This window comes from Xyrauchen texanus, chromosome 6 (genome assembly GCF_025860055.1).
Source record: "Xyrauchen texanus isolate HMW12.3.18 chromosome 6, RBS_HiC_50CHRs, whole genome shotgun sequence".
NCBI classification, from domain to species: Eukaryota; Metazoa; Chordata; class Actinopteri; order Cypriniformes; family Catostomidae; genus Xyrauchen; species Xyrauchen texanus.
In genome coordinates, this window is record NC_068281.1 from 34,925,199 (window position 1) to 34,952,101 (window position 26,903).

Below are 26,903 nucleotides of genomic sequence, written 5' to 3' on the forward strand. Positions count from 1 at the left end.
ATAATATAGAAACTGTTATATTGATCGATTGTATCTAGCTCTGAAACAGCACAAGCCTTCTTTGCTATTCTTTTCAATGCTTTTCATCATTGGAGTAACAAGGTAGTGTGTGTGTGGGTGGGTGTGCGCCCAAGTGAAAGAGAAGGGGAGGAGTAGCGCCGTGCTTTCCAGTATAGCTATGTGAGGCTGATTATGGCAAAATACATTGAAACATAAAAAGTTTCACATATTAAAAGTTATTTCGAATAATAGAAACTAATGTATTGATCAAGTCGCAGGGGGTTCGGGTCTATTTGTTAGTCCCAAAATGTGTGTGTGTGCGCGTGCGTGTGTGTGTTTGAGCGTGTGTGAGTGTGGGTGAAACGAGGGCACTTTTCAACTGAAATTGAAATAAATGTAGGATATTATAGACATTTTTTGACGTTCTTAACTGATTTACTTTAACCATTGTCTTTGTTTATATGGTTATTTTGCTGTGGTAGCCTATTTGGCTCTTTGAAATAACTTGTGATATGGAACCGTTATGCGGTCAAGACCTGGAAGTACTTCATAGTCGTATGTTTCCTTGAAAAATAAATGCACACCTTAGAATTTCTGTCAACCAATCAGAATCAAGGATTCAACAGATCAGTGGTATAACAAAGATAAACAAATGCTGTGAAAAAATGTGATTGTTAATACCGGTAGTTTGTTAGTTATACCTAATATATTAAATAATGTTAACGACTGGAACCTTATTGTAAAGTGTTACCCATAAATGTTTTTATATGTGAACAGCTTTAGAGACATTCAATTGTTTATAGTATATCTTTATATCCCATCTAGATATAATTTATACACAAATTATCTATAAAAAAAAATTATTTCTCGTACAATGGCTCTCCATCATTCACTGATAAGTAACAATGCTTACATTTTAGATGGTGTGAATAGGTTGATATTGTAAAACATATAAAGTGTATGTGTAAATGTTACATAAAAATATTGTTGAATACTACACTCAAAAAATGTTTTTTGCTTCTTGTTCAATGTACTTAATTATTTAACTAAAGCAACACAAGTCTAGAACATCTGGTCTAAAACTTGATTTCATTTTGTTCTATTCATTTAAATTTGTAAAATGCATTTTTGAGCAAGATGAGTATAGGAAGATATTTTTCATATTTAGGATGGACTTTCATTTGCAAGTGAAAAATGTATTGAACTGCAGCATAGATCGATAAGCAGTTGCTATTAAATTGATAGTGCAACAGTTTCACTGTCCTTACACTTGCTCACCTGGCATATACTAATGATTAATACATTAAATTAAGTAAGTCCAACATAAGAAAATGTATTAATCCTTGTGTGACCTTCAGGACATTTTTGTCTTTTTCTTTTTAGTTTTTTCTATCATTTTGGCTGTTGTGTTAATTTCAACAGCATAAATTTTGCCAAAGGTGTGTAGTTTTGGGGGAATTTTGATGTTTCAACCTCAGTTCCTATAAAACATATATAATACACTGTGTACACAAAATAGTTACTCTCAGGACCTTCAGGACAAAAATGTCCCCATTTAAACCCATTAAAACTGCAATATTTGATCCCAATGCCATTAAAGCATAAAATCATGATTTATATGATATTATGCTTTCAGTATTTTCCATCAAATGGTACCATTTTTCACAACTTTACACTATGGAGCATATACAAGCTTTTTTTCTATTTTCTGTTTGCTGTATTATAGAGCACTGCAGGCCAATTAAATAAATAATGCATCTAAAATCGTGCGGGTGTATTGGTACGGATGTCAGAGTGTGTTTGTGTATGTGTGTGTGTAAAAACAACAGTGGCATTATGTAAACAAACTGGCATTTAAAGAGATAAAATCCTGAAAATGAATGAATATTTGGTAGTTAGGATCAAGACTGATGTAGGTTAAAAAAATCGATGTCAGTGAAAGTGGAAAATAATATTAATATCTAATATTTTTATGGTAGTTAATTGACGTAGACATTTTTGTCTGAAATTTTGTGAGATTTTTTTTTTATCCGACACTGCACAGACTGTGAACATTCCCTTTAGCAATAAGTATATGGAAAATAATTTTTGTTTTATTCATAAAAAACAACAGTGGCGTTATATAAAGAAACTGGCATTTAAAAAGGGTCAAACCCCTAAAATGAATGAATATTTGGTAGTTATGATCAGGACTGATGTTTGTTTAAAAAAGTAACTAATTGAAAGTGGAAAATAATATGAATATATAATTTTATAATGGCAGTTTTTTGACGTGGACATTTTTGACCTTCAAAGACCATCTAAAATGTTCTACAATTGAATTAATGAAGGGTAATGAATGATGTTTTGAGTGTAGTGATGAGATAACTCTGGACCGTTAAGACTTACAGGGCCAGAGCAGGTCAGGGTGTCATTCATAAGCAGACACTCAGGATCACATTCAACGCATGTTTTATTGACCTCATATTCACGTGGCTCACTGTAGAGACAAAAATGAATTTTGGTCAAAGTAGTCAAACAAAAGTAGGGGTTTATTTTGTGATAATGACTGTAAATTGTCCCAGTTATCACATGGCTACTTACTAAATAAATACACAGACAATAGAACACAGACACGAGACATGAATCTCGCATAGCTATGTAAGAAATCAGCAGTCTGATACAATGGTCATTATATAGTCTAGCGGTCAATCTAAAACAATTCTGACCACAGAATATGAATCAAGTATTCCAAACAATTGTGCAATTAAAAAATAATAATAGACTTAATCTCTCTCATTGCTCATATGAATTCAGGATATTTGGATGTTTACTGAAATGACCTTGTTGTTATTTAGATAAAATGAGAGGGTCTGACAGGTCTCACACACCTAGTCAGCAGGTTGCACGAGGCCACACAGCGATTTTTATGGCTGTAATGTTTACAGGTGAAACACATAGTGGGGCCAGGACCCCAACAACCATCAGACGTACACATCTCATCACAGGTGCTGTTCTGATTGGCTGGAGCACACACAGAAAAAAAAGACATCAAAACACATTCTTAAAAAAAATTTAAAGTCCATATTTTCAAAGTCAACCCCACTGAATCAATCAGAACACATTAGGTTACACCAACAAAACTAATTTTAAAGGTTAGATCAGGCAGAAACAGATAAAAAACATAACAGTTGCAAGTTACCACATTTTACGATGTACTGTAGGTGGTGTAACTAATTATTGTGATGATTCTTTACCACATGTGGCAGCATCAGCATTAGATGACATTTTGACGGTCTGTTGTTTGGATTTGAAGAGGCGAGTCCAGTGGTCAGGACTCGTATAGCAAAGATGCTGGTTGTGACTGATAGCCACATCACCATCACTGATCTCCCTCAGAGAGTGCAGGCCGAGGTATGAGATGGAGGTCTTGGTGACAGCAAAGCTGAACGTACTACTATGGTGCAGAGAGGAGAAATATTGAAGGAACTAAGGGGTCGTTATAGACAACAGACTCAAAAATGTGAGTCATTTAGAAGAAGCTATCTAATGTGTAGTAGGCCGTAATCTTTAGAAATGTTTAGAGTAACATTAACACACTGCTGACATGAAGTATTTACCTTTTATATCTTAAAGGGATAGTACACCCAAAAATGAAAACTATTCCCTCATGATTACCCTCAAAATCAATCTATCTATCTTTCCATCCATCCATCCAAAAATGAAATTCTCTCATCATTTACTCACCCTCATACCAGTGTATGACTTTCTTCTGTAGAATATAAACAAATAATTTAGAAGCACTGAATATTTCAGCACTGAATATTTCAGCACTGAAGGTCCATAAAATGCAAGTGATTGGTGGCAAATTTTGAAGCTCCAAAAATCAACTAAAGGCGTCTTAAAAGTAATCCATACGACTCCAGTGGTTTAATCCACGTCTTGAGAAGAGATCCAATCGGTCTGGGATGAGAGCGGACCAAAATATAAAAAATAATTCACTATAAATCATGACATCAGCACTCTCCTTGGCGATCATAATTTCAAGCTCATTTAAACTCCCAAGCACCATTTAGCACCCTGTGTATGCGCCAAGCACTAGGAACTGTAATCAAGCTAGAAATCATGATCGTTCTAGAGACTCCAATGGCAAGATGTGCAGAGAAAAAGGAGTTTTGGTCTGTTCTCACCAATATGATTGGATCTCTTAGAAGACATGGATTAAACAAATGGAGTTGCATGGAATACTTTTATGCTGCTTTTATGTGCTCTTTGGAGCTTCACATTTGTTTTTCTAAAAATCTTCATTTTTGTTCTGCTGAAGAAATAAAGTCATACACATCTGGGATGCCATGAGTGTGAGTAAATGATTTGAGAATTTTCATTTTTGGATGAACTATCCCTTTAATGATTGTCCAACTACACTTACATATATCTACCATGGCATTACCATATTTTTTGTATATGGTACCCTGGTAATACCACATTTTTTATAGCTAAAAAGCTATCATGAAGGTACCATGGTTACAGCATGGTTTTCTGTAATGTATCTTCTGTAAGGTAAATAATTCAGTACTATTGTATACAATTTTGTTCAAAAGTTTTATTTTTTACTAATTTAATACAGTTTTTTATTATTCGTTACAAATTATATTATCAGGATAACGTCTCCCTTTTGCATTAATGACAGTGTGCACTTTTTGCCATGGACTCCACAAGTTTGAGGAAAATCTGATAATCTAGCATGATTTCAGAATGTTCCAAAGTGTTCTTGTGTGCGTCAATGGAATCAAGGAAATCTGGCCATTGGTGCAAAGGAGTTTGCTTAATTAGTGACCTAGAAATAGTGCAGATTCTAAAAAATATGAATTTATTTTAATTATTATTATTTTTTAAACATTTCTTTGTTTAGTTTATTTCCAGATTTTCATTGTGGTCTCAGATTTTCAACCCCAGTTATCACACTTAAAATGCTTCTGATCAATATTTCTTTATAAAACTGTTAGCTTACTGCAGTTTGGAGCGTCCACGGATGACCTCCAGGTTTTCAAAGGGGCTCAGGGACAACATGCTTTTCGGCCAGGTCTGAATCATCAGGTAGCCTTTTGAGTTTGGAGAAGAGGAAGATCTTCAGTGGGGTTTGTGAAGACTCTAAACATCACATCCATGACAGTATCAACAAACTGGATAGTGATGAATTAGATGATCTGCAGAAACCCCTCAAAAACTAAAGACTATACAAAACACATGCTACAAACTTTCAACAACTGTAAAACTCAACAGCATTCTCACCAGTGATTTCTTTCACAGTTTTGAATATGTTGAGCTTGGCAGGGTCCATTTCTGGAGTTTTAGTATGTTTGTCACTGCAAAATAATCAATAATATATATATTTTTACCAAACCCAAAATGATTGGCAAGTCCCAAAAAGTAATCATAATAAAAATGAATGTAACACTTAATAATGACTACATGGCATAACGTATCTCTAAAGCATTAGTTTACAGTTAAATGATCATTTATTAAATGTCGTTTCTACATTATTAATACCTAATTTGCTACATAAAATGAGTATGTTATTTGCTTATATTCAATGCAGCAGACAATTTATTATTGTTTAATTAGTTCATATATAAGCAGTTTGGAAATGGGTTTTCATCCTTAATAAATAACTTGTTAATCATACCTAACTGATGTATTTCTGTTAATGCAAACCAGTGGTAAAGAAGTGTTTACAAGAATATTAAGTAGCAAAAATTCATAGTTAATAAATTATATTAAAAATAACATTATACATATTCAATATTTTTTATTTAAATATTATATTACTTCTTTACAACTGTTTTGCATTGACTGACATACATTATGGTTCACGAGTTGCTTACTAAGGATGAAAAACCATTATAAAACTGACTGAATATGAACTTATTAAGCAACAATAAATCACTTACTATAGTGAACATAAACATCTAACATAATATTTGTTTATACTCTATAAATGTATTTGCAATGTTGGAACAATGATTAATAAATAATCAATTAACAATAAACCAATGCTTTACAAATACTTTATATTGTGTAGTTATTAAAGTGTTACCAGAATAGCTTCAAAGAGTTTTTCAATGATTTTAGAAAGAAAGAAAGAATGAAAGAAAGAAATTTAAAGAGTACTTCAAAGAATAAATGGGCAAAATGCAGGACAATAACCTCGGAGAGGCTAACAAATTAAATTGAACAAAGCACTGTGTAATAATAACTTTGTTAACATCAAATGAGAAACATTATTTCTTCTCACCCATTAAATGTTGTGGTGAGGATTGCGACATCTCCACTGATTTTTGTGCAGTTCTCAAAGGAGTCGATGTTGCTGGCATTGATTGACAGGACACTGGTCAGGGGCCCCATTCCCAGCCCAATGCAAACTAGAGGAATGGTAACACAAAAATGAAACATTAACTCCAACTCTTTTCTTAACTACAGAATTAGACCGCTGCCCCATTGACCCGGCCAAGTTTTACAACCCATTCACATTTTAATGAAGTTAATTGTTATGATTTTCTGATCAGAAATAGACAATGCAAGTATGCTGTCAATTGTGGAGGAAAGATGTATAAATCATTATTTGCTATGAATGCAGTAACCTTTATTACATTAACATTAAATTACCACACTAATTAGAAAGGCTGCATTATAGTAGCCTAAATAGCTAAATTGGCTATAGTAAATATTTACCTAGGTTACATCAGCCAAAAAACAAATTCCCTCCACAATATATGCACTGTTGAATGGTGCACAATAACACCAGGAACATGCATTAAGAAAGTAAATAGGTTCAATTCTGATTTCATGTTGACTTATTGTAGTTTTATAGTTTATAGTGTTTATGTTCTGTTTGTATTTATTGAAATATTGATGCAATGCAATGCAATCCAATTAACAAAAAGCCCACCCCCAAGCTTGTTTACAACAGTATTAAGTTCTCAAACTGTATTGCCATTCTGCATTGTCAACTGTACCTTTTGGACACAGGCCATCACACTTCTTGCATTTGCGAACTCCACCCTCATCCACTTCAGAGGTGCCAAAACTGCATGATCTCACACATGCCCCATGGTCTGTCACAACATAGTTATCTGCAAAGAGATGTCAAAATCAACAGTCACTCTAGAGTCATTAACCACAACTAACTATAACAGCATTAAACAATCTGATGCTTTTGACACATAATTTTGTCTTGGTCATCCTGGTTTCTGTGATGTTAATCAGAAACCAGAATTAAGTAGCTGCTGCAGAATCACGATCCAGACCTGAAATGACTTGTCTTGCATTTTACCTGGATTTACATTTTAACACTGATTCCCTAAAACACCAATCTCTAGAATGCAGGAATTCAAGAGGTAAGTCCTAATGGTACATTTGAAAACAAAAGATGCATTTAGAAAACAGATTTTAACAGATTTGTCTGAACAAAGATTTAGTAACTTTCACTAAGGATGAAGTATCATATTTATTAACGCTCCCTAAAAGCACACAGTCACCCTAATTCAGGCATGATGGCGGGCCTTACGTGGGCATTTCTTGACACAAGTTGCCCCAAAGCTGTATTTCCCATCTGGGTTGGGAGCAAGCTGGTGGGTGTTGGGGTCATAGAGCATGAGACGTGAACATGCATCCTTACATGTTCCTTCATCCTGGAAGTCCTTACAAGCCTGCAGTGCACAAGCACACAAAATGTTTCCCATGAGCACGGAAGTCCAATAGAGAAAGCATTTCCACTGCCCTTGAGGGCATGTACATTTACTGCAGCTTTGCACCTCACTGCCAATGAATGTTTCACTGTAGTATTGTATTCTATCTATCTATCTATCTATCTATCTATCTATCTATCTATCTATCTATCTATCTATCTATCTATCTATCTATCTATCTATCTATCTATCTATCTATCTATCTATCTATCTATCTATCTATCTATCTATCTATCTATCTATCTATCTATCTATCCATCTTCCTCAATCCATCCATCCATCCATCTCAATCCATCCATCTCAATTCATCCATCCATCCATCTATTGTATCTCCATCCATCCATACATCTATCTTCCTCATCCATCCATCCATCCATTCTATCATTATTTACCTTTAACTAGTTCAGTTAATGTATCCAAACACATTCTGTAAGTGCCACTTGACATTTGTGTGTAGTTCTCACCAGGCAGTCTGTTGGTTTGGGTCCACTGCAGCCAGCAGCACAGTGCTCATTACAGCAGTCAATGGGTTTCTCTCCCTTACACCTCCCAGAGCACTGCTCCGCACAGATCACCTTAGTCACTACACACAGAGAGAGAGGAGGAATCAGTGTGTTTGATCAGCTGGCAGGATCTGATGAGCACTGCAACAACAGACACTTTTGAACAATAAAACCATTCAATATTCTTCTGAAGAGTTTTCAAAAACATTCATTTGGAGGTCAAGTAGTGCTTTTTCAGGAGCATTGTGGAATTATCGCTATATAAATCAAACTTAACCCAGTGAAAAAAGGACCCAGGGTTAACAGTTCCCAGTCTCCATCTTTTAAAAGTTTTCATTGTTTAAAAATTACATTTTAAAACACTGTTTTAGGTTATTCTGAGTAACCTAAAAAGGCAATAAGCAGCAAAACCATTAAATCCCATTTCATTCACTCATTTACTTCTTTGGCAGTTTTGGGGGCCAGGAGCCCAACAGGAACCATTGTAACAGCTCGGGTCACACTTCATACCTGTGGGAGACAAGATACCACACACTTATTTCAAATATAATAATAATTATTAAGTTATTTAATTAGTAACTATTATCTAAATAAAATCAAACATTAAACTGGCTTTAGTACAGTGTCTTTCAGGGCTTGGTATCGGTTCTTCAATTTTAGGAAGTCTCCTCATATTGAGAATGTCAGTCCACTGGATGGTCTCCACGTTACATAAATTATTGTTGCTGGTAAAGTTTACTCCACCCTTCAGGATTTCTAGTAGGAGAAAAAAACAGTGTTTATGTCAAAATGACAGTGTTCAAACAATGCCTTTAAGCACGGTGAACTTCACTAAGAGTAGGCCAAAAATGTAGGAAATATTTCAAAAATAATTGAAATATTGGGCATGGGAATTAATGAATGCTATTCCTTTTCACCACACATGTGTGACAGGCTTAAGTATGGCTTGATTAGGAGCACGAGTAAATCAACTTTATGTAACCATATACCAGTTAAGTTAGTCAGTGGCAACTGGTTGACGCCTTGTCCAGTCCTGGTGTTGAAGTTTTGCAGGACAGCAAGGGCATGTTTGTCATTATAAAGAGAGTGGCCACGGATGATGCACAGATTCTCAAGTGGGATACTGGGGGCCGTGTTCATCGCAATGAGAACGTAGCCGCCAACTTCTTGGATGCTCTAAAAATCGGAAAAACCCCAAATACCGTTAAACATAAAACTTACTAAACCTACACCATTTAATTATCCATATCTACACAAGTTTGTATTATAATATATTATTATAAGGTTTTAACTTTAATTTAAATTGAAGATTAATGGAGAATAATTAAAAAGCAGTGAATGTGTTCATTAACATGCTTCATGTATGGATATATCATACCCTGAGAAAGGACAAGTCATGTTTTTCTGTCATGTATGTGATCTCCAGGTTTTCCAGAACCACTGTGCAGTTGCTGTACATCTTCACTAGTATCTTATAATGGTCATCTACAGTACCCAGCTTTGTCAGTTTGTTATTTGCTCCCTGACATACTGAAATGAAAAAAAAAAAAGAAAAAGACAATTAAATCTAGGTCCAACCTGAGACACTCATGGAACAGTACAATAAAGGTAAAACAGACAGAAGCATCATATAGCATCATTTTGAAAGTTTCAAAAACAATGTTGCCAAAGCATCATATAGAATAAATCAAATAAAAGCAAAATACATTTTGTCCAATAACTTTAGACAGTAAATAATATAATTATTAGCAATAACAGCAATATATACATTATTATTAATTTGACCATATCAAATCACATTGTCAGTGTGTGTGTGTCTCTCTCTCTCTCTCTCTCATACATACACACACACATATATATATATATATATATATATATTAGTATCTCACAAAAGTGAGTACACCCCTCACATTTTTGTAAATATTTGATTATATCTTTTCATGTCACAACACTGAAGAAATGACACTTTGCTACAATGTAAAGTAGTGAGTGTACAGCTTGTATAACAGTGTAAATTTGCTGTCCCCTCAAAATAACTCAACACACAGCCATTCATGTCTAAACCTCTGGCATCAAAAGTGAGTACACCCCTAAGTGAAAATGTCCAAATTGGGCCCAAAGTGTCAATATTTTGTGTGGCCACCGTTATTTTCCAGCACTGCTTTAACCCTCTTGGGCATGGAGTTCACCAAAGCTTCACAGGTTGCCACTGGAGTCCTCTTCCACTCCTCCATGATGACATCATGGAGCTGGTGGATGTTAGAGACCTTGTGCTCCTCCACCTTCCATATGAGGATGCCCCACAGATGCTCAATAGGGTTTAGGTCTGGAGACATGCTTGGCCAGTCCATCACATTCACTCTCAGCTTCTTTAGCAAGGCAGTGGTCGTCTTGGAGGTGTGTTTGGGTCATTATCATGCTGGAATACTGCCCTGCGGCCCAGTCTCCGAAGGGAGGGGATCATGCTCTGCTTCAGTATGTCACAGTACATGTTGGCATTCATGGTTCCCTCAATGAACTGTAGCTCCCCAGTGCCGGCAGCACTCATGCAGCCCCAGACATGACACTCCCATCACCATGCTTGACTGTAGGCAAGACACACTTGTCTTTGTACTCACCTGGTTGCCGCCACACATGCTTGACACCATCTGAACCAAATAAGTTTATCTTGGTCTCATCAGACCACAGGACATGGTTCCAGTAATCCATATCCTTAGTCTGCTTGTCTTCAGCAAACTGTTTCGGGCTTTCTTGTGCATCATCTTTAGAAGAGGCTTCCTTCTGGGACGACAGCCATGCAGACCAATTTGATGCAGTGTGCGGCGTATGGTCTGAGCACTGACAGGCTGACCCCCCCTCACCCCTTCAACCTCTGCAGCAATACTAGCAGCACTCATACGTCTATTTCCCAAAGACAACCTCTGGATATGACGCTGAGCACGTGCACTCAACTTATTTGGTCGACCATGGCGAAGCCTGTTCTAAGTGGAACCTGTCCTGTTAAACTGCTGTATGGTTTTGGCCACCGTGCTGCAGCTCAGTGTCAGGGTCTTGGCAATCTTCTTATAGCCTAGGCCATCTTTATGTAGAGCAACAATAATTTTGTTCAGAAACTCAGAGAGTTCTTTGCCATGAGGTGCCATGTTGAACTTCCAGTGACCAGTATGAGGGAGTGTGAGAGTGATGACACCAAATTTAACACACCTGCTCCCCATTCACACCTGAGACCTTGTAACACTAACCGGGGAGGGAAAATGGCTAATTGGGACAGCAAATTTACACTGCTATACAAACTGTACACTCACTAATTTACATTGCAAAGTTGTCGCATGAAAAGATATAATCAAATATTTACAAAAATGTGGGAGGGTGTACTCACTTTTGTGAGATAACGTATATATAAATAAAATATATATATATGAAGACTGATTACATTTTTTGTTTTGTAACTAGTTCTTTAGTTAGAGGTTGGAATCTTTAGATTGTGGAATTTTGGCATATCCTTCAATACAAATTTGTTCCAGATCTACCAAATTCAATGCAGAGCTTTTGTGACTATATTCAGGACAAACCACATATTTAATTAGGATTCTTGGCTCTTGTTGGACCATTCCATTTTATTAAGACAATAATACAATTATTATAATAATCAAACCAAAAGCGCTAGAGGCCAGAGCCAATCTGGGTCACATAGGTGTCTTTTGCAGCAAATGAATGAATCATAATTCATCGTCAGTGGGTGTTTGTTTTAAGTGCTCGGAAAGACTCAGTGGTGGGCCAATATAAACAGTTATTGTGGCAGAGAACTGCACTGAAATGCCGGAGAGAACACTCTTTCTCACACTCGATTCTAGGGAAAAATCCACTACATTTACTCAATCTGGTCTATACAGCTGCAAAGACACTATTATGAAAAAAGAGGCAAAAGTGAGGTAAATAAAGCAAAAGGGATGGTGAGTATGATAAATAATTATGAACCTAATTTGAATAGACAATATTCATTTTAAACTCCTTAAAATGTGAAGTGGTTTTTGATTCAGTTCTCAAAAGTTGTAGGACATAAATATAGGCCCACCATCCATTACAACCAGAAAACATTATAAGGAAATAATCTGTTGAAACACTGATATTTCTGTATCACGTATCAACGCTTTGTTTAAAAGCCTAACTTAGGACAGGGTTTAGCAATTAGCTAGAGGCCTAGAGGTATGCGCAAAGCATCTACTGCTGCAATAAATAAATAAAATAATAATAATAAAAATACATTAATAAAGTAAAAATAGAAAAAAAATAAAATAAAAAGTGAAATAATAAAAATACAATTTTATTATTAAACATAATTAAAAACAGCTCGTAATTACAAACATTGTCAGATCATATCAGTACACTGCAGTCAAAGAGCTAGATTTGTACACACAGTGACTCAATGATTGACAATTTACACTTTCATGTTTCCTTTGTGAGGTCTGACTTGATGATTAATGACAAAATTACAGTCATTAACTCCTATTTTGCTACATGAGATATCTCCAGTGAAAGAAATATCTTGGCAGTTTGCAATAAAAGAAGCATCAGACCTTAAAATGATGAATAATTGTGTTTTTGCGTGTGTAATAATTACATTATTGTGTAATGGAACACAGCTCCAGTCATTTCAACTCAGAGATTAAAGGGAGAAGTGACGTCTTAACACATCACTTGATTAGTTGCAAAGCCGGATGGCAGTTCCCACTGATTTGAAGGAAATTACCATTTCAAACTGTTAGATGAGACAATGATGAGACTGACGAAGCCAAAAGTGACTACGAAGTGATGTGTTCACGGTTCATGTTAAGCTGACGTTCTACTACAGACATTCCTGTTCCTCCTTATTAATTCTCTAATAACTTCCTCACATCTCAAAAAATTGCATATTTCCACATCATCTCATTTTTAATGGATTGAAACCCTGGTAAACACTGTTGCATTCTGGTGGGTCACAATTCATGATCTGAAAATAAAGGTGGCAGATCTCTTCTGAAAGGGTTGTGAAAAGCAATGGTAATTGCAAATAATAAAATGCAAGCAGCTATATAGCTAAAAAGCTAAATAAACAGGCTTATCAACTTTTTTAAACAGAGGCGATATTGCTTACCATTTCATTTGTTACTGATGTCAAAGATCGTGAGTCCAATCAAACTATGATATTTTTTAAGACTGATCGCATTGTGAATTCACCAAAAGTAGGGCAAAAGTTCTGCTGCTGAAATCTTTACCAAATTTTGAATCACTGCCCCCAGTGGCCGAAGCTAGAAGTGTTGTTGAGGAAAAATGTCCACAGGGTAGCGCCAAAAGCGAGATGTATTTTTGGTTGTAAATGGCACAACACAGTCAAGAGGAATACATATTTACCCTACCCCCTAACCCAAACCCTAAACCTAACCATCAGTGGAGTAAAAAATTTTCGCTTCATTTTAGAGGGAAAATGCAAGCTCTGAATCACACTCACCATTGTTTATGCAAATACAATTAGTTCCTGGTTTCCGGGCCTATTCAGCACATGGTGATATTAATATGTTTCAAAGTTTGATTTTTAAGGAAATTCTTGTTTACTTTTGTATAGAAAATAAATTTGGTATTATTTTGGTTCAATACTTGATCTTCAATGTACAATCTGGCTCCTAAAGCAAAGCCATCTGAGAACCACTGCACTATTGCATAATTAGTCATACAACAATTTTCTGTGCAATGTCAGTGGCAGAAAGGTTTGCCATGTGGGTGGCAATTCAGATCTTTAATAGGGTCAGATAACACAAAGGCCAAAAAAATTAAATCAGTCTTGGGTCAAAGTTGTTTCTTTAGTGTTCTTGGATAAGTTTTTGGATAAGCTAGACTCCACTTTCAAGATAAATGTATGTTGACAGTTTAGATGAGCTACCTTGAGAAAAGGAGAACAAGGCTTGGAGATTGTGAGTTTTTATCACATGGCTAAGAGTAGTTTAAAAAAATGTAGGTTGCAGTTAGAGTACTGTAGAAATGCACTCCACAAGTTTTAACACATTGTAGCATGTGTTGTGGGGTTGACGCACAGTAGAAGAGATGTTTCAGTGAGGATACTGCATAATTTGAGGGTTGTTGGGTCACATTCTTTAACATGTCTGTTCTTGAAAGTAAACCTGAAGACGGTAAACAACTCGGTTCCTGAGCGACAGAACTCTCAAATCCTGTCCTGCCTAAATGGATTAAATATAAAGACCACAAAATGATCAATGGCCTAAACTATTTTAGACATGAAAGACATTATTCGATTTGTCTTCCAGTCACATATCTGGGTGAAGGTAGTTCCAAGCAAGTTACACATTTCAAAACTGAAACTGTGGCTTATTTATTTACACTGAAACACATTTATCAATCCTGTAGCCAGGCTTCTCCTATTTTAGTGCACTCGGTAAGTCATTCACTTCAATCATCCATGTGATATGGCCACAACCTCCACCTACGTAGACCTTGCCTTTCTGTTTTGCAACTATATATATGTAAGGCATTTATATTTCTCTTTCATTTCATTCATGCTAAAAGTGTTGAAGAATGAATGAACCTCACTACACTTTTAGTCTTTAGATTTATAAAAATCTTCTAGATTTTTCGGGTATACACCAGCAAATTGCAAAACAGGCTTCACTTGATTAGAAGGACAGATAGAGATACAAAGATAACAACTTTACAATGATACAGTGTTCACACAGTGAATGTTACTACTCAGTGAACATGTATACGGTATGTTAAAGCCAGTGAATAAAACATCACTTGTTAGCTTAATTTCAAGCCTAAAATACAGGGAGTGTTTTCCACAGAGGGTGTTTTGACCTATATTCTCCTTCTTGCCCAACAATTAGAGCAATTTAGCTAAAGGACATGCTGTTTGAAGGGTGTTTGTGAAGTGAAAAACTGCTAAGAAGGAAACACTAGGGGTAAGAAAATAGGTTCCTTGTGCTCTGTGGTCTGCTACACTCTTACTGCAATACTTTGTGTTTCATTGACCAGAGTAAAGCCATCAAGCCGCCTTCACATGCCGGACAAGATCAATTCATAAACATTGCTTTAACGGTGTTATCTGATAAGTCCGATGTGAAGATATTGTTACTGAAAAACAAGACAAAAATACCCAATATTCCTGATTTTTTGCAGTGTAGAACTGATGACTTACTGAAGATTGAGGCAAGCACTCTCCTTTCACAGAATGTGTGATTTTACAAGACATTGCATAAAACTACAGTTGGTGGTTTTCCAATAACACAGGGGATAACGTTTTCTTGCGCAGTCTGGAATGAAGAAATTATGGCCAGAGGTACATAACGTCACTACGACATGTCCTTAAAGATTTCCTTTGTTGGCTCATTTCCTTCTAGCAATCCCTTGGCCCAATGCCATTACGACAAAGATAAGGTGTGGTAACCTATGTTGGCTCAAGTGCACTGCATGTCTACTGTTTCTTTGCATATATGACGTAACCGTTTGAGTGTTACTGGCACCAGGTGTACTGCACATTCTTCCCATGCACCAGACAGTTGTGTTAACACAAAGAAGATTCTTAGGTATGTATTACTTGTTGCAATATGTGGAAGAATAAGCCATCTGATGTTCACAGATTCTAAAAGATCTTTCTTAGAAAGGGCGTGAGGGTATTGTATTTCTTAAGACCGGGACATGGCGGGGGGGGGGGAATTTGATCTTCTGGGGGGGCAACTTGTTATCTCTTTGTTAAACCAAATTAACCCCCCTTGAAAATTTTGCCATCTGGGGCCGTTTTTGATGATTTAGCATCAGAGGTTTTTGAGGGGGTACTATTGGGACACATACCTGATCCGATTGACTAGATGTAGAACATCGGCTGAATCTCAAAAATTACTTAAAAGTTTATCATCTGAATAAGTGTTTTTTATATAAGTATCGATATCACTTTATTGCCCTGCCCTACCATTTGTCTACAGAAGTAATTTATATAATATGTCATGTTGCACATATACTTGTGTAACCAGTCCTGCTCAACCTACCCCGAATGGGATTCGAACCGACATCAGCTAACATTGGAGGCGGACTCTCTAACGTGGAGGCTAAAGGCTACAGCCTTTAGTGTCAGTTGCTAGTGCGGCTCTTGAGGCCAGGGAAGTGAGGTTTACACGTAACACACAGCTATCACATACAAGCTGGCTACTGTAACACTCACCACCCTAAACCTCACTCCCATTCGGGTCACGGTACCATTGTACCCGGTCCTGCTCGACCCGCTCCGAGCTGTATTCGAGCCAGCATCAGCCGGCATGGGAGGCGGGAGTGCTAACGTGGAGGCTAAAGGTTACAGCTTCTAGCGTCAGTTGCTAGTGGGCCTCTTGGAACCAGGGGTGTGATGCTTACACATACCGCACAGCTATCACGTACCAGCTGGCTACCATTACACATGCATGCAGTGGTTGGTCCTGCTTGGTATCATGTGGAACAAGTGAAGCAAAACTAGACATATTGTGTCAAAATGTAAAGTTACTGGATATTACTTAACACGTGAGGCTTATTTATGCTGATATTCAGTAAAACAGCATGGTTCTGAGTGTGATATTGCTTATTTATAGACTGAAACCATTTGGATGTTTGAATACAGTATACTGTACACTGATCCTGAGTAAATAAGCCTAATTTCCAAGCCAACATAAACAAAATGGAAATAATAGTTTTTCCCCATAAAGTGTCATTGCCTGGAATGTCGTTAGCTGTCAGAATATTTTTAAATGATTTACGGGAATACGAATGCACAATTGTAAGGAAATAGCTATGCTAATCAATTAACTTTTGTAATTATATTAGAAATTATTCATTACCTTAATCTGGGCACCTACAAATAACTGATAATTCGGAGAATGCACTGGCTTTTTCAGTGAAGTGTTAAAGCTGAAGTGTGTAATTTCTGCACCATGCAAGCACCAAAGGGAATTGCAAAAGCAGTGACTGTTTTCAGACAGTTTTCCTAAACACTTCCACAGCAGAACAGGAATGTTTTCTAAATGAGTAGTTCCCCCACATATATCTGTCATTATTTACACTAATATCACTTCAAACCTGCCTTATATTCTTTATTTCGTGGAATGCAAAAGGAGAATTTTTTGTCTCCACAGGGTTATAATGTAAGTGAAAAGTGACTCTTTCAAGCTCAAAAAAAAAAAAAAAAAAAAAAAGAAAAGAAAAGAAAAGGACAAAGTAAAAGTAATCTATTTCACTAAAATTATATATGACAGTTACACAGATCTTACCTCGTTGGTCCTTCTGGTATAATGGCATAACACTTGAGTCATGATGAGAACCAAATGAGGCATAATATTATTGACATAGCCACCATTTTTGATTTACAGAATTAATTTTTTTAATCCTCTTTAGCTAAGTTCAGCCTGCAGGCATATCAGATTTTTTCTCAAATCAGATCTTTTCAGGCAAACAGTTCGCACTATTAATTGCAAGTGTTCAAAACAGATTTGCACATTCAGACATAACCAACCTATCTGCATGGGTTCCTTTGGTAACGACGTACCATGGTGCATCATCTCACTCTCCAAATAAGCGCCCTGTCCAGTCACGGTGCAGAATTCCTGCACCATGAAGACTGGTAAATATTGTGATATTCCATGCTGCAGTCATCGATTTTTGATGTCATCGTTGTGTCACGTTAAGAGTGATGCAAAAGACCATTTGAAATCTGAATTGAGCAGCCAGAGTGTCCGGACTGAGACACATCTGAAAAAATCTGATTTAAATCACATTTGAAACCACCTCCCGATTTTTGAATCAGATTCTGAAAAAAATCTGATTTTTAGTGGCAGTCTGAATAAGGCCTTTGTGTTAAACAGAAGAAAGGAATTATAGGTTTGAAACAACATTAGAGTGAGTAAATAATGGTAGTTTTTTATATTTTTGTATATTTTTTTAGGTTGAACCCCACTTTGGTAATAAAGTTCATATGTTCCTCTAATATATGGATTGCATCAAAAAGAACATGTGTTTTTCTCTCCTAAGAAAAAAGGCAGATGTTTTAGTAAAATAATTTTGATGACTCTGAATCATCCTCCTTGGATCTTGAGCCCCAGGCTTGGATTTAAAGAGCATCTTAAACCTCACAGGTCCACTATCAGTTTTAATGAGGAAAATAAAGCACTTCCTCAAGTCTTCCTGTCCATTAAGCCCACATTTCCCTCTCCTGCTAGGACTGAATTGTTTAAGACTGAGCAGATGAGGTGTGTTCCGTTACATATGGTGCAATCTAAACAAAGATAGTATCATTAAACAATGAAGAATTCTCAAGGTGTATGTGAAACTAATGTATTCCAGTCTTTGAAGCTCAATTATGGATTACAAATGGGGAGTGGCTGCAATGAAAGTGTGGGATGGAGGCTCAAAACTGTGGGAATGTGGAGGTGTTGCTGATCCGGGACTTGATGAATTCACAGGAAGATGATGGAACGATACACAAACATGGACACACACACCTACACAGCTACCATTTGAGAAAGTGGATGGCAATAAAACAGAGAAAAAGGAAAAAAATATTGGCTCCTCTGACATTTCAGGAAGTTCCTTGTATGGGGTCAGTCATTGCGTTACTCCAAACCCAGATGCAAGTGGCCTCTGGGGAGGGCAGAGTGTGCACAAGGAGGGATGGAAAGGGCGGATTTGAGAGAACTGGGAAGAGAGACACGTGTCTGAACCATGCCAGATGATGAACACTCACAGAAGAGCCCTGCATTTTATTTCACTGAATGCCCTTTAAATGCATTATTGGCTTTACTACCAGAAAGTAATACTGTGTTGACTTTATTACACCCACGTTAAATCTTCCTCCACTGCTGCACACAAGTATAGGTCTCGCCAAGTTTTAAAGACCCCATGAAATCAAAATGAGAGTATATTTTTGCAGATATAATATAATCATTATTATTACAATAATAAAAATAATAACAACAACATCTATAATAATAATAATAATAATAATAATAATAATAATAATAATTTATCTTTCAGGAATAAGGACCAATCCTGCACAATGCAGATTTTTGTCCAATCCAATGCTCCCTAGAATGAGAATGTCCCTCCCCCTAATACAACCTGCAACTCACTAGCAAACAGGTTCAAAGTTATGACATAAAATAAAGCAGAAATAAAATTAGATGCCAAAAGCAAGTGAAATGGTGTCGTATTTAAACAAGGATTTTATGGTTAATGTTAGATGGAGGTTTTAATGAGTAAAATGTACCTCCCCAACCTTAAAATTTAACCCAACCAATAGTGTTCTGAAAAAGCAAATGAGAGATAAACAAAACAGACATCCTTACCCTAATCAATGGTTGAACTTGAACCGTGGCCTGCCGAGACAAATGTCCAACACTCATGGGTAGCTCAGCGTGTATTGATGCTAACTACCTCCCCTGGAGTTTGAATCCAGGGTGTTCTGAGTGACTCCAGTCAGGTCTCCTAAGTAACCAAATTGGCCCAGTTGCTAGGGAGGGTAGAGTCACATGGGGTAACCTCCTCATGGTCGCGATTAGTGGTTCTCGCTCTCAATGGGGCGCATGGCATTTGCCTTTTTTCAAATGATGATTTATAGTAAAAGTGTTTTGATATCATAACATAGAAACATTCATTCTATAAGACTAGGTTGACTAAATCCTATAAGCTTTGAAAAAACAGGTATGAGCCTTTCAATATATTTCCCGCCCCAAATTCCAGTTTCAACCGGAAATACGTCAACACAGGACAGAAAACTGTGTCATCAACCAATTTCTTGGCGTCATTTAGTAGGGACTCTTGTTATTAATCTATCTAAAAATATTGTGTACTTATTGTCTACACACAAGGTAAAAGTCAACTTGATATTAAAATATATCTCATATATTTAAGACATATCTCATCTGCATTCTTAGACAATGATGTGTCTTTCAGAAGAAGTGCAGGGGAATCATTTTAATCGAAGCTGAGAGAGTGTACCCCACTCTCTTCCTTCAAAAGTTCTTGAGAAAGACAAATAAGGACCTAAACCAAGGCAAATGTTTATCTTTCTTGGAAAGGTCTTCCTAACAATTCGGTGTACATCTTCCAGTTACACTTTGCAAATCTTTGACTGTGTTTATCCTGAGGCCCAGTGCTGGAATGCTGGAGAAAAGCTCCTTTTGAGCACCTAGTAGTAACATGTTAGAGTGACCACACTTGTTTGTGATAATGAAACTTCCTGAATAACAGTAATTCCAAAAGAGGTAATTTATTTAATAAAAATGTGTGTCAATTTAAAGTGTATTTGGTCCATATCACATTAGTGTCATGTTTTTGTGTTTTCTACTGGGTAAACCAGAGTGTTTGGTCACACAAACCATTACAAAAATATTAGCATGCTAAAATTTCACAAAGATCTCTCTCAAACTTCTAGACTTTCAATCAGGTTGCATTGAGGTCATGTCTACATGGTTTCATGCAACTGAAGGTGAAATGAAGGAAAAGTAGCGAATCAAGCATTCATCTTATCATGGCCATGTGAACAAAATGTGCCCATTCATGATACTTAGATCCATTACCCATTGAGTTGCTAATGTGATCACTGGTGCCTATGCTGTCATGGGCTTTATTCCTCATTTTGACAGGAACTGAAGGAGCCAAGAGCTAATTCATTGCAATGGTTGACTTCTTTCTATGTCCACAGATTTGATTTGTTGCTTATTCTGTGATATATTATTCTCAAAAATTAAACAGTGCTTCTCTGTTTATCAATGTATCAATGATGCACTGTTCTCGTTTAAAGTCAAGCTAAGATTATTGACTAACTTGTGATAATGTATAACCACTTTTGTTGCTGTATATATTGCTGTGTCTGAGTGGAAACAAAGTTCTAATCTAATCCAGCCAGTTCATTTCAAATTGCATGTGAAACCCAACATTACTGTTCACAGAGCTGTAATTATGCTATCAAACCAGTCATAACCCCATAACATCAGATGACAAAGCAATGTTGAGAAGGCCATTACATTTTAATAAGGCAGACAGCTAGAAAGTGAGGTCAGAAGGGTTTTGAGTACATAATTGTGAACTTACGGAAAATGTCACATCATATAAGCGAATAATTTTTTTTAATAAAAATTGTTTTACGAGGTTGAGTAAAGTCATTGCATCACAATCTAATTAGCATCTATTAAACATCTTAAAAAGATCAGATTTACAAACATTCTTCATCATAAATGTCTCAAAGATATCTACTGAATGTCTTATTGACATCCGAGAGGAAGCATTGCAGTATTGAAGATGAGCAAACAACACACAAATTACGTCTTTCAGATTTACACACATCAAATAGATAGTCTGGATGATGTTCATGTGCTACCAGGGGAACATTTTTGTATTGCTTGCTGCACTTTTTGGACTGCACAGGATTTGGACAAACCCCTAACTAACCATGTAAACTTTGGCGTATGAATCGTCTTGTGCTGTTTGTGAATTGTAGCAAGCTTTAATTATATGGCTTGTTGAGGATAGGTATATTATTGCTTTTTTAACAGATTTTATTTTATTTTATCCCCTTTCCTCCCCAATTTTGGCATGCCCAATTCCCACTACCTACTACATCCTCATGGTGGCGTGGTTACTCACCTCAATCCGGGTGGCAGAGGAAAGTCTCACTTGCCTCTGCATCTGAGACAGTCAATCCGCGCATCGTATCATGTGGCTCATTGTGCATGACACCGCTGAGACTCACAGCCAGTGGAGGCTCATGCTACTCCCCGCAAACCACACACAATTTACCATGCACCCCATTGAGAGCAAGAACCACTTAATCGTGACCACGAGGAGGTTATCCCATGTGACTCTACCCTCCCTAGCAACCAGGCCAATTTGTTTGCTTAGGAGACCTGGCTGGAGTCACTCAGCACAACCTGGATTCGAACTCGCGACTCTGGGGGTGGTAGTTAACATCAATACTCACGCTGAGCCACCCAGGCCCCTTTTCTAAGCAGAGTTAAGATTTTTGTCTGGTTGACAATAAAGCATAATTAATAAAAAAATACTTTAATTTATACTCATAATATATGCAAAGATAAAAGTACGGACCTGAGCAATATCATAGAGACTTGGGGGTGGGTTATTTTGACTTAGACCATGCACGTAGCAACCAGCCAGAACACCCAAGCAACCACATAGCAATGTACTGCAAACCACTAAGAGCACCTTAGCAACCTCATAGCAACACCAGTACAACCATCCACAACACCCTAGTGCCATGAAGGAAACTTTTGCACCAGCAAGCACTTACATCTTCTTAAAAAATGTAAAAAATGTGTTCCAACTCTAATTCAGCCACTTTCCACATTATGTCTCTTACAAATTACCGTGAAATACCATTACACTACACCTGATATTTATATATTTCCTGACAAAAATCAAATGCGTTCTGAGCCTTTAACAACTTATATACATACCACCCCCTCAATAATTCCTACAGGAAATAGAGAAGGTTGCCAGAGGAGAGAGAAAGTGAGTGGGCAGCATGGGCAAAAAAAAGTCTCTCTTTCCCCATTCACCACCATCCCATTACTCTGCAATAAAAAAGTCCACACCACAGACTGAAGAACCCACATATTTCACACATCATTCCAGCCGGAAAGAGCCAGCTGGGTTTTGGGAATTCCCTGCTGCCCTGAACATTCCCAAATTGTTCTTTCTCTACAAACTACAGAGCAGCACACAATAAATCTCAGAGATGACAGCTCAGTGCCAACTTCAGATTTTTCTTTACAACACAAACTAGAAAACATCTCATCGCCTGAAATGATCAATCATATCTGCAAGCAGGGGCTTTGCAAGACATAAATGACATCAGAAGCATAGCTCACAGCATGATCTCACTGTGAGTTTGGTGAAAGTAGGTACGAAAGTTCTTCAGCTGACTAGTGATGGGTCATTCATGAACGATTCGTTCATTTTGAACAAATATTTTATGTGACTCAAGAGAACGAGTAGTCTCAGAGAGTGATTCATTCATTTTGTGTTGGCTGCACATGCGCATTGCGCAACCTTCGTTCGTTTGTTACATGAAAACAGCATAGGCACTGTGCGCACACAGGTATGCATTGCTCACACAGGAAACAGAAATGATTAGTTCATATCTTGAGTCATCTTGTCAGCGTCGTTCGTTTTTTGTGTCAGCCGTATACGCTATACAGTCACGTGACAAAAAAATTAATGACTCGAACAAGAAACAAGAAAATTCCATACGTGAACTAATCTTTGTTTCTTATAATTTGTCCTTGGCTGCATTATTATTTTTTCCTTAGTGGGACTATAATCAAAGTTTGCATAAGTACATGTGTTGAGGGGGATTTGGCTATTGAAAATGTAACATTTTTATTTCATTCTGCTCAAATGAACGAAATGAATTAAATGACTCGAATAAAGATTTGTTCAGTTTGCTGAACGAGACTCATAGATCCAAATGATCCGATCTTCCCATCATTACAGCTGAAATCGGTCTGTGCTAACTGAAATTTGAAGCACTGCCCCCAGTGGACGAAACCAGCAGTGTTTCTGAATGTATAGGCATGTGTAAGCTCCAGTTTCCGGGTGAAATGTCCACATAGTGGAGATTTAGATGCCAATTATGCAATATGTTCAACTGGAATGTATATTTTACTAAGCTTTTGCCCTTACCCAAACTCCAACCCTAAACCTAACTGTCAGTGGAGTAAAAAAAATGTAATCTTAAAGGGAAAATGCAACCTTTGAATCGCATTCATAATTGATTATGTGAACACAATTACTTCCTGATTTCCTGTTTGAGGCTGCTCATGCAACATGTTATCAGTAGCTCCACAGGAAAAGATCAACACCTTTGAATTGATTCAATAATGTCTGATGGGAGATGCCGCTTGTCAATAATTCAGCAGAATGGGGTCAATGTCAGGGTTTGGGAACATTCGGTTCCTGTATGATCATGTTGTAGAACTTAAAACCAGTGTTCCATTTTTCCGAATTTTCCATTAGGATATTAATTCTTCTAATCAAGGTTTGCTAGAAAATATAATAAAATACAAAATTTGTAAATAAATTAAATACATTGAAAAACTGATGTGACATACTGAATAGTGGTTTTGTTTTCGCTAAATGGTTAAAAAGCTCTCACTTTACAGAGACTTTACAGATCAAGTAAAATTGCAACTGTATGTCAATACATTCTTAGTAGAATTTCTATAATTGCATATTTCTCCAAACATATAATTATTCTATAATTTGATGTACTTTGAACTAACCTGAACTATGCAGTCCTAACACATCTTCTATTAGGTTAGGACATTCCATACTTTTTGTTTGCAGTTTGTCTAATAATGACTCATTAATTATAGTTAAATAATAATGTCTTTACCGTCTAAAACATTCTGACTAACCAGAAAAGATTTGGGGCTTCATCCCATTCAGCCTAGTCAAACAACGCCCCAGTCTGTGAACTTTAATATATATTATGTGTATGAATATAATTAGTCCATTGGCCTACAACACTAGATGTTATATCATTACACCAGATCTACACAGAAGAACGAGTGGTGATGTTTTTGATTATGGGTATGTGAGTGACCGAGAAGACGGTGGGTTGATTTAAAGATTGAGAGTGCTGTGGAGTATATGGAAGAGTTTCCTGTGTGCTGCTCCCAACCGTTACTCATCATTTACTCATTGTAGCATTCTGTGTTTCTCGTTATGGCACACATGGTTCAGTTCATGCAGATTAACAGTCACTCCCTTCAAGAAACTGACCCACAACCTGGACTACTCGCTCTTCCGGAGGAACACATGATTTCGCAAAAGTGAAAAGGGCCTTGCTGTATTTTTGGCAAAGTTTTGCTAGTGTGTAACCAATTAGTTTACCCCCAGATATCTAAACGAGCCAATAACAACCCATGACACATTTTGGAGTAATTTTTAAAATGCAGATAAAGCGCCAAAAACTGATGAAAAAAGGAACTACTGCAGTAAATGTCAGGAAACCTAATTCTATGGAATTCTAAAAAAGTCAAAATACTACTGACTACATCTTTCGCATTTCTCCAATTGTGGTTCTCCCATACTAAGCTCAACGACATCTTTGCAAGAGTCATCTTTTCCACTGAAAACAAGGCAGAGACCAAGACAGAGCTCTTCAAACAATGGCACTGTTTGTTTGAAACTACAATCACAGCCCCGAGCCAGTTTTTCTAAGGCCACCCCCTCACTCTAAACTCCACGAGTTCAAGCAGCCTGCCCTGCGTCACTCATCGGGGCATAAAAGTTGGCTCTGAAAATACATTATCTATGATGAATTCTGTCCGAGTTACCCAGAAATGGCACAGCTTCAAATGAAGCAAAGAAAAGTGAGATAATGTGTTGGGAGATACAGACTATATTGAGAGTCTGAGACTGAGAAGCTGCGATATTGCCAAATCTTTGTGGTTAGAAGAACAGTCTTGGTGTGTAATACAATCTCAGATTGTGAACAATGTCTGACGAGGAACATAACGTCGGATCATTGCCGTAAGGTTTCCTAGATTTTGATTTTTAAAGTGTAGATTGTTAAATAATTTTCTGGGTTCAATACAAGTTAAGCTCTATCTGTGACATGCTGTCAACTATCACAGAAAATTATTTTGACTCGTCACTCAGTTTATGAAAACAAACTGCAAATTGCATACACAGTGATGCACTTAACAGCACAATGGAAGTCTATGGGATAAGGCATTGCACTGGAATATTAATTAAAATACACACTGTCTTAAAAGTATATTCTCAAGATTTATATATTATAAAAGCCCAGGATTCTCTGCGTTCTGGATCGGATTGCACCTCGTCATCCCGGTTGTCTTTGAAAACGTACCTTTTTGGCCGCTAATGAATATGAACGCAATGCGCTAAAGATGTGCACAAATGAGGACTGTCCGCTTCTCAAGAAAATCTAGACTGCCCAGACTATGCTGATGATGAAATTTGCAATCAGTAACATGGACAACGGACATATATTCTGAATATTAGTTCAGCCAAAAATATTAATTCTCTCAGAATTTACTCACCCTTATGCCATGCCAGATATGTGTGAGTTTCTTTCATCTGCTAAACTTAAATTATGATTTTTAGAAGAATGTCTCAGCACTGAAGGTCCATACAATGCAAGTGAATGAGTGTAAAAATGTTGATGCTCCAAAAATAACATAAATCTGCATATAAGTAATTCTTAAGACTCCAGTGGTTTAATCCATGTCTTCAGAAGTGATATGATAGATGTGGGTGAGAAACAGATAAATATTTAATTCCTTCTTTACTAACTAACTTTCACGTTCTTCTTGTGTTTTTGGTGATTCACATTCTTCATGAATATCGCCCCCTACAGGGCAGGGAGAAGAATTTCTAGCAAAAAAGGACTGAAAAATGTATCCATTTCTCACCCACATGTATAATATCAATTCTGAAGATATGGATTGAAACACTAGAGTTGTATGGATTACTTTTAAGATGCCTCTATGTGCTTTTTGGAGCGTCAAAATTGTGGCACCCACTCACTTGCATTGTATGGCCCTACAGAGCTGAAGTATTCTTCTAAACATCTATATTTGTGTTCTGCAGAAAACAAAAGTTATACACATCTGGGATGGCA

At 36.9% G+C, this 26,903-nt stretch overlaps 1 protein-coding gene across 2 annotated transcripts in view; it reads right to left on the minus strand.

The window, feature by feature from the left end:
• Positions 1–26,903, minus strand: part of LOC127644592 (epidermal growth factor receptor-like) — a 73,958-nt gene that overhangs the window by 19,053 nt on the left and 28,002 nt on the right. The window contains exons 2-14 of one of the 2 annotated variants that reach the window (XM_052127837.1): positions 9,609–9,760; positions 9,220–9,406; positions 8,852–8,986; positions 8,672–8,740; positions 8,192–8,310; positions 7,547–7,688; positions 6,996–7,112; positions 6,275–6,401; positions 5,272–5,345; positions 4,991–5,081; positions 3,237–3,433; positions 2,871–3,003; positions 2,389–2,479 (exon numbers count right to left, since the gene is read on the minus strand). In XM_052127837.1, the coding sequence (XP_051983797.1) occupies positions 2,389–2,479; positions 2,871–3,003; positions 3,237–3,433; positions 4,991–5,081; positions 5,272–5,345; positions 6,275–6,401; positions 6,996–7,112; positions 7,547–7,688; positions 8,192–8,310; positions 8,672–8,740; positions 8,852–8,986; positions 9,220–9,406; positions 9,609–9,760 (1,634 nt within the window). Of the gene's footprint in view, positions 1–2,388; positions 2,480–2,870; positions 3,004–3,236; positions 3,437–4,990; positions 5,082–5,271; positions 5,346–6,274; positions 6,402–6,995; positions 7,113–7,546; positions 7,689–8,191; positions 8,311–8,671; positions 8,741–8,851; positions 8,987–9,219; positions 9,407–9,608; positions 9,761–26,903 lie in introns of both variants that reach the window. The other variant, XM_052127835.1, reaches the window with a different exon arrangement.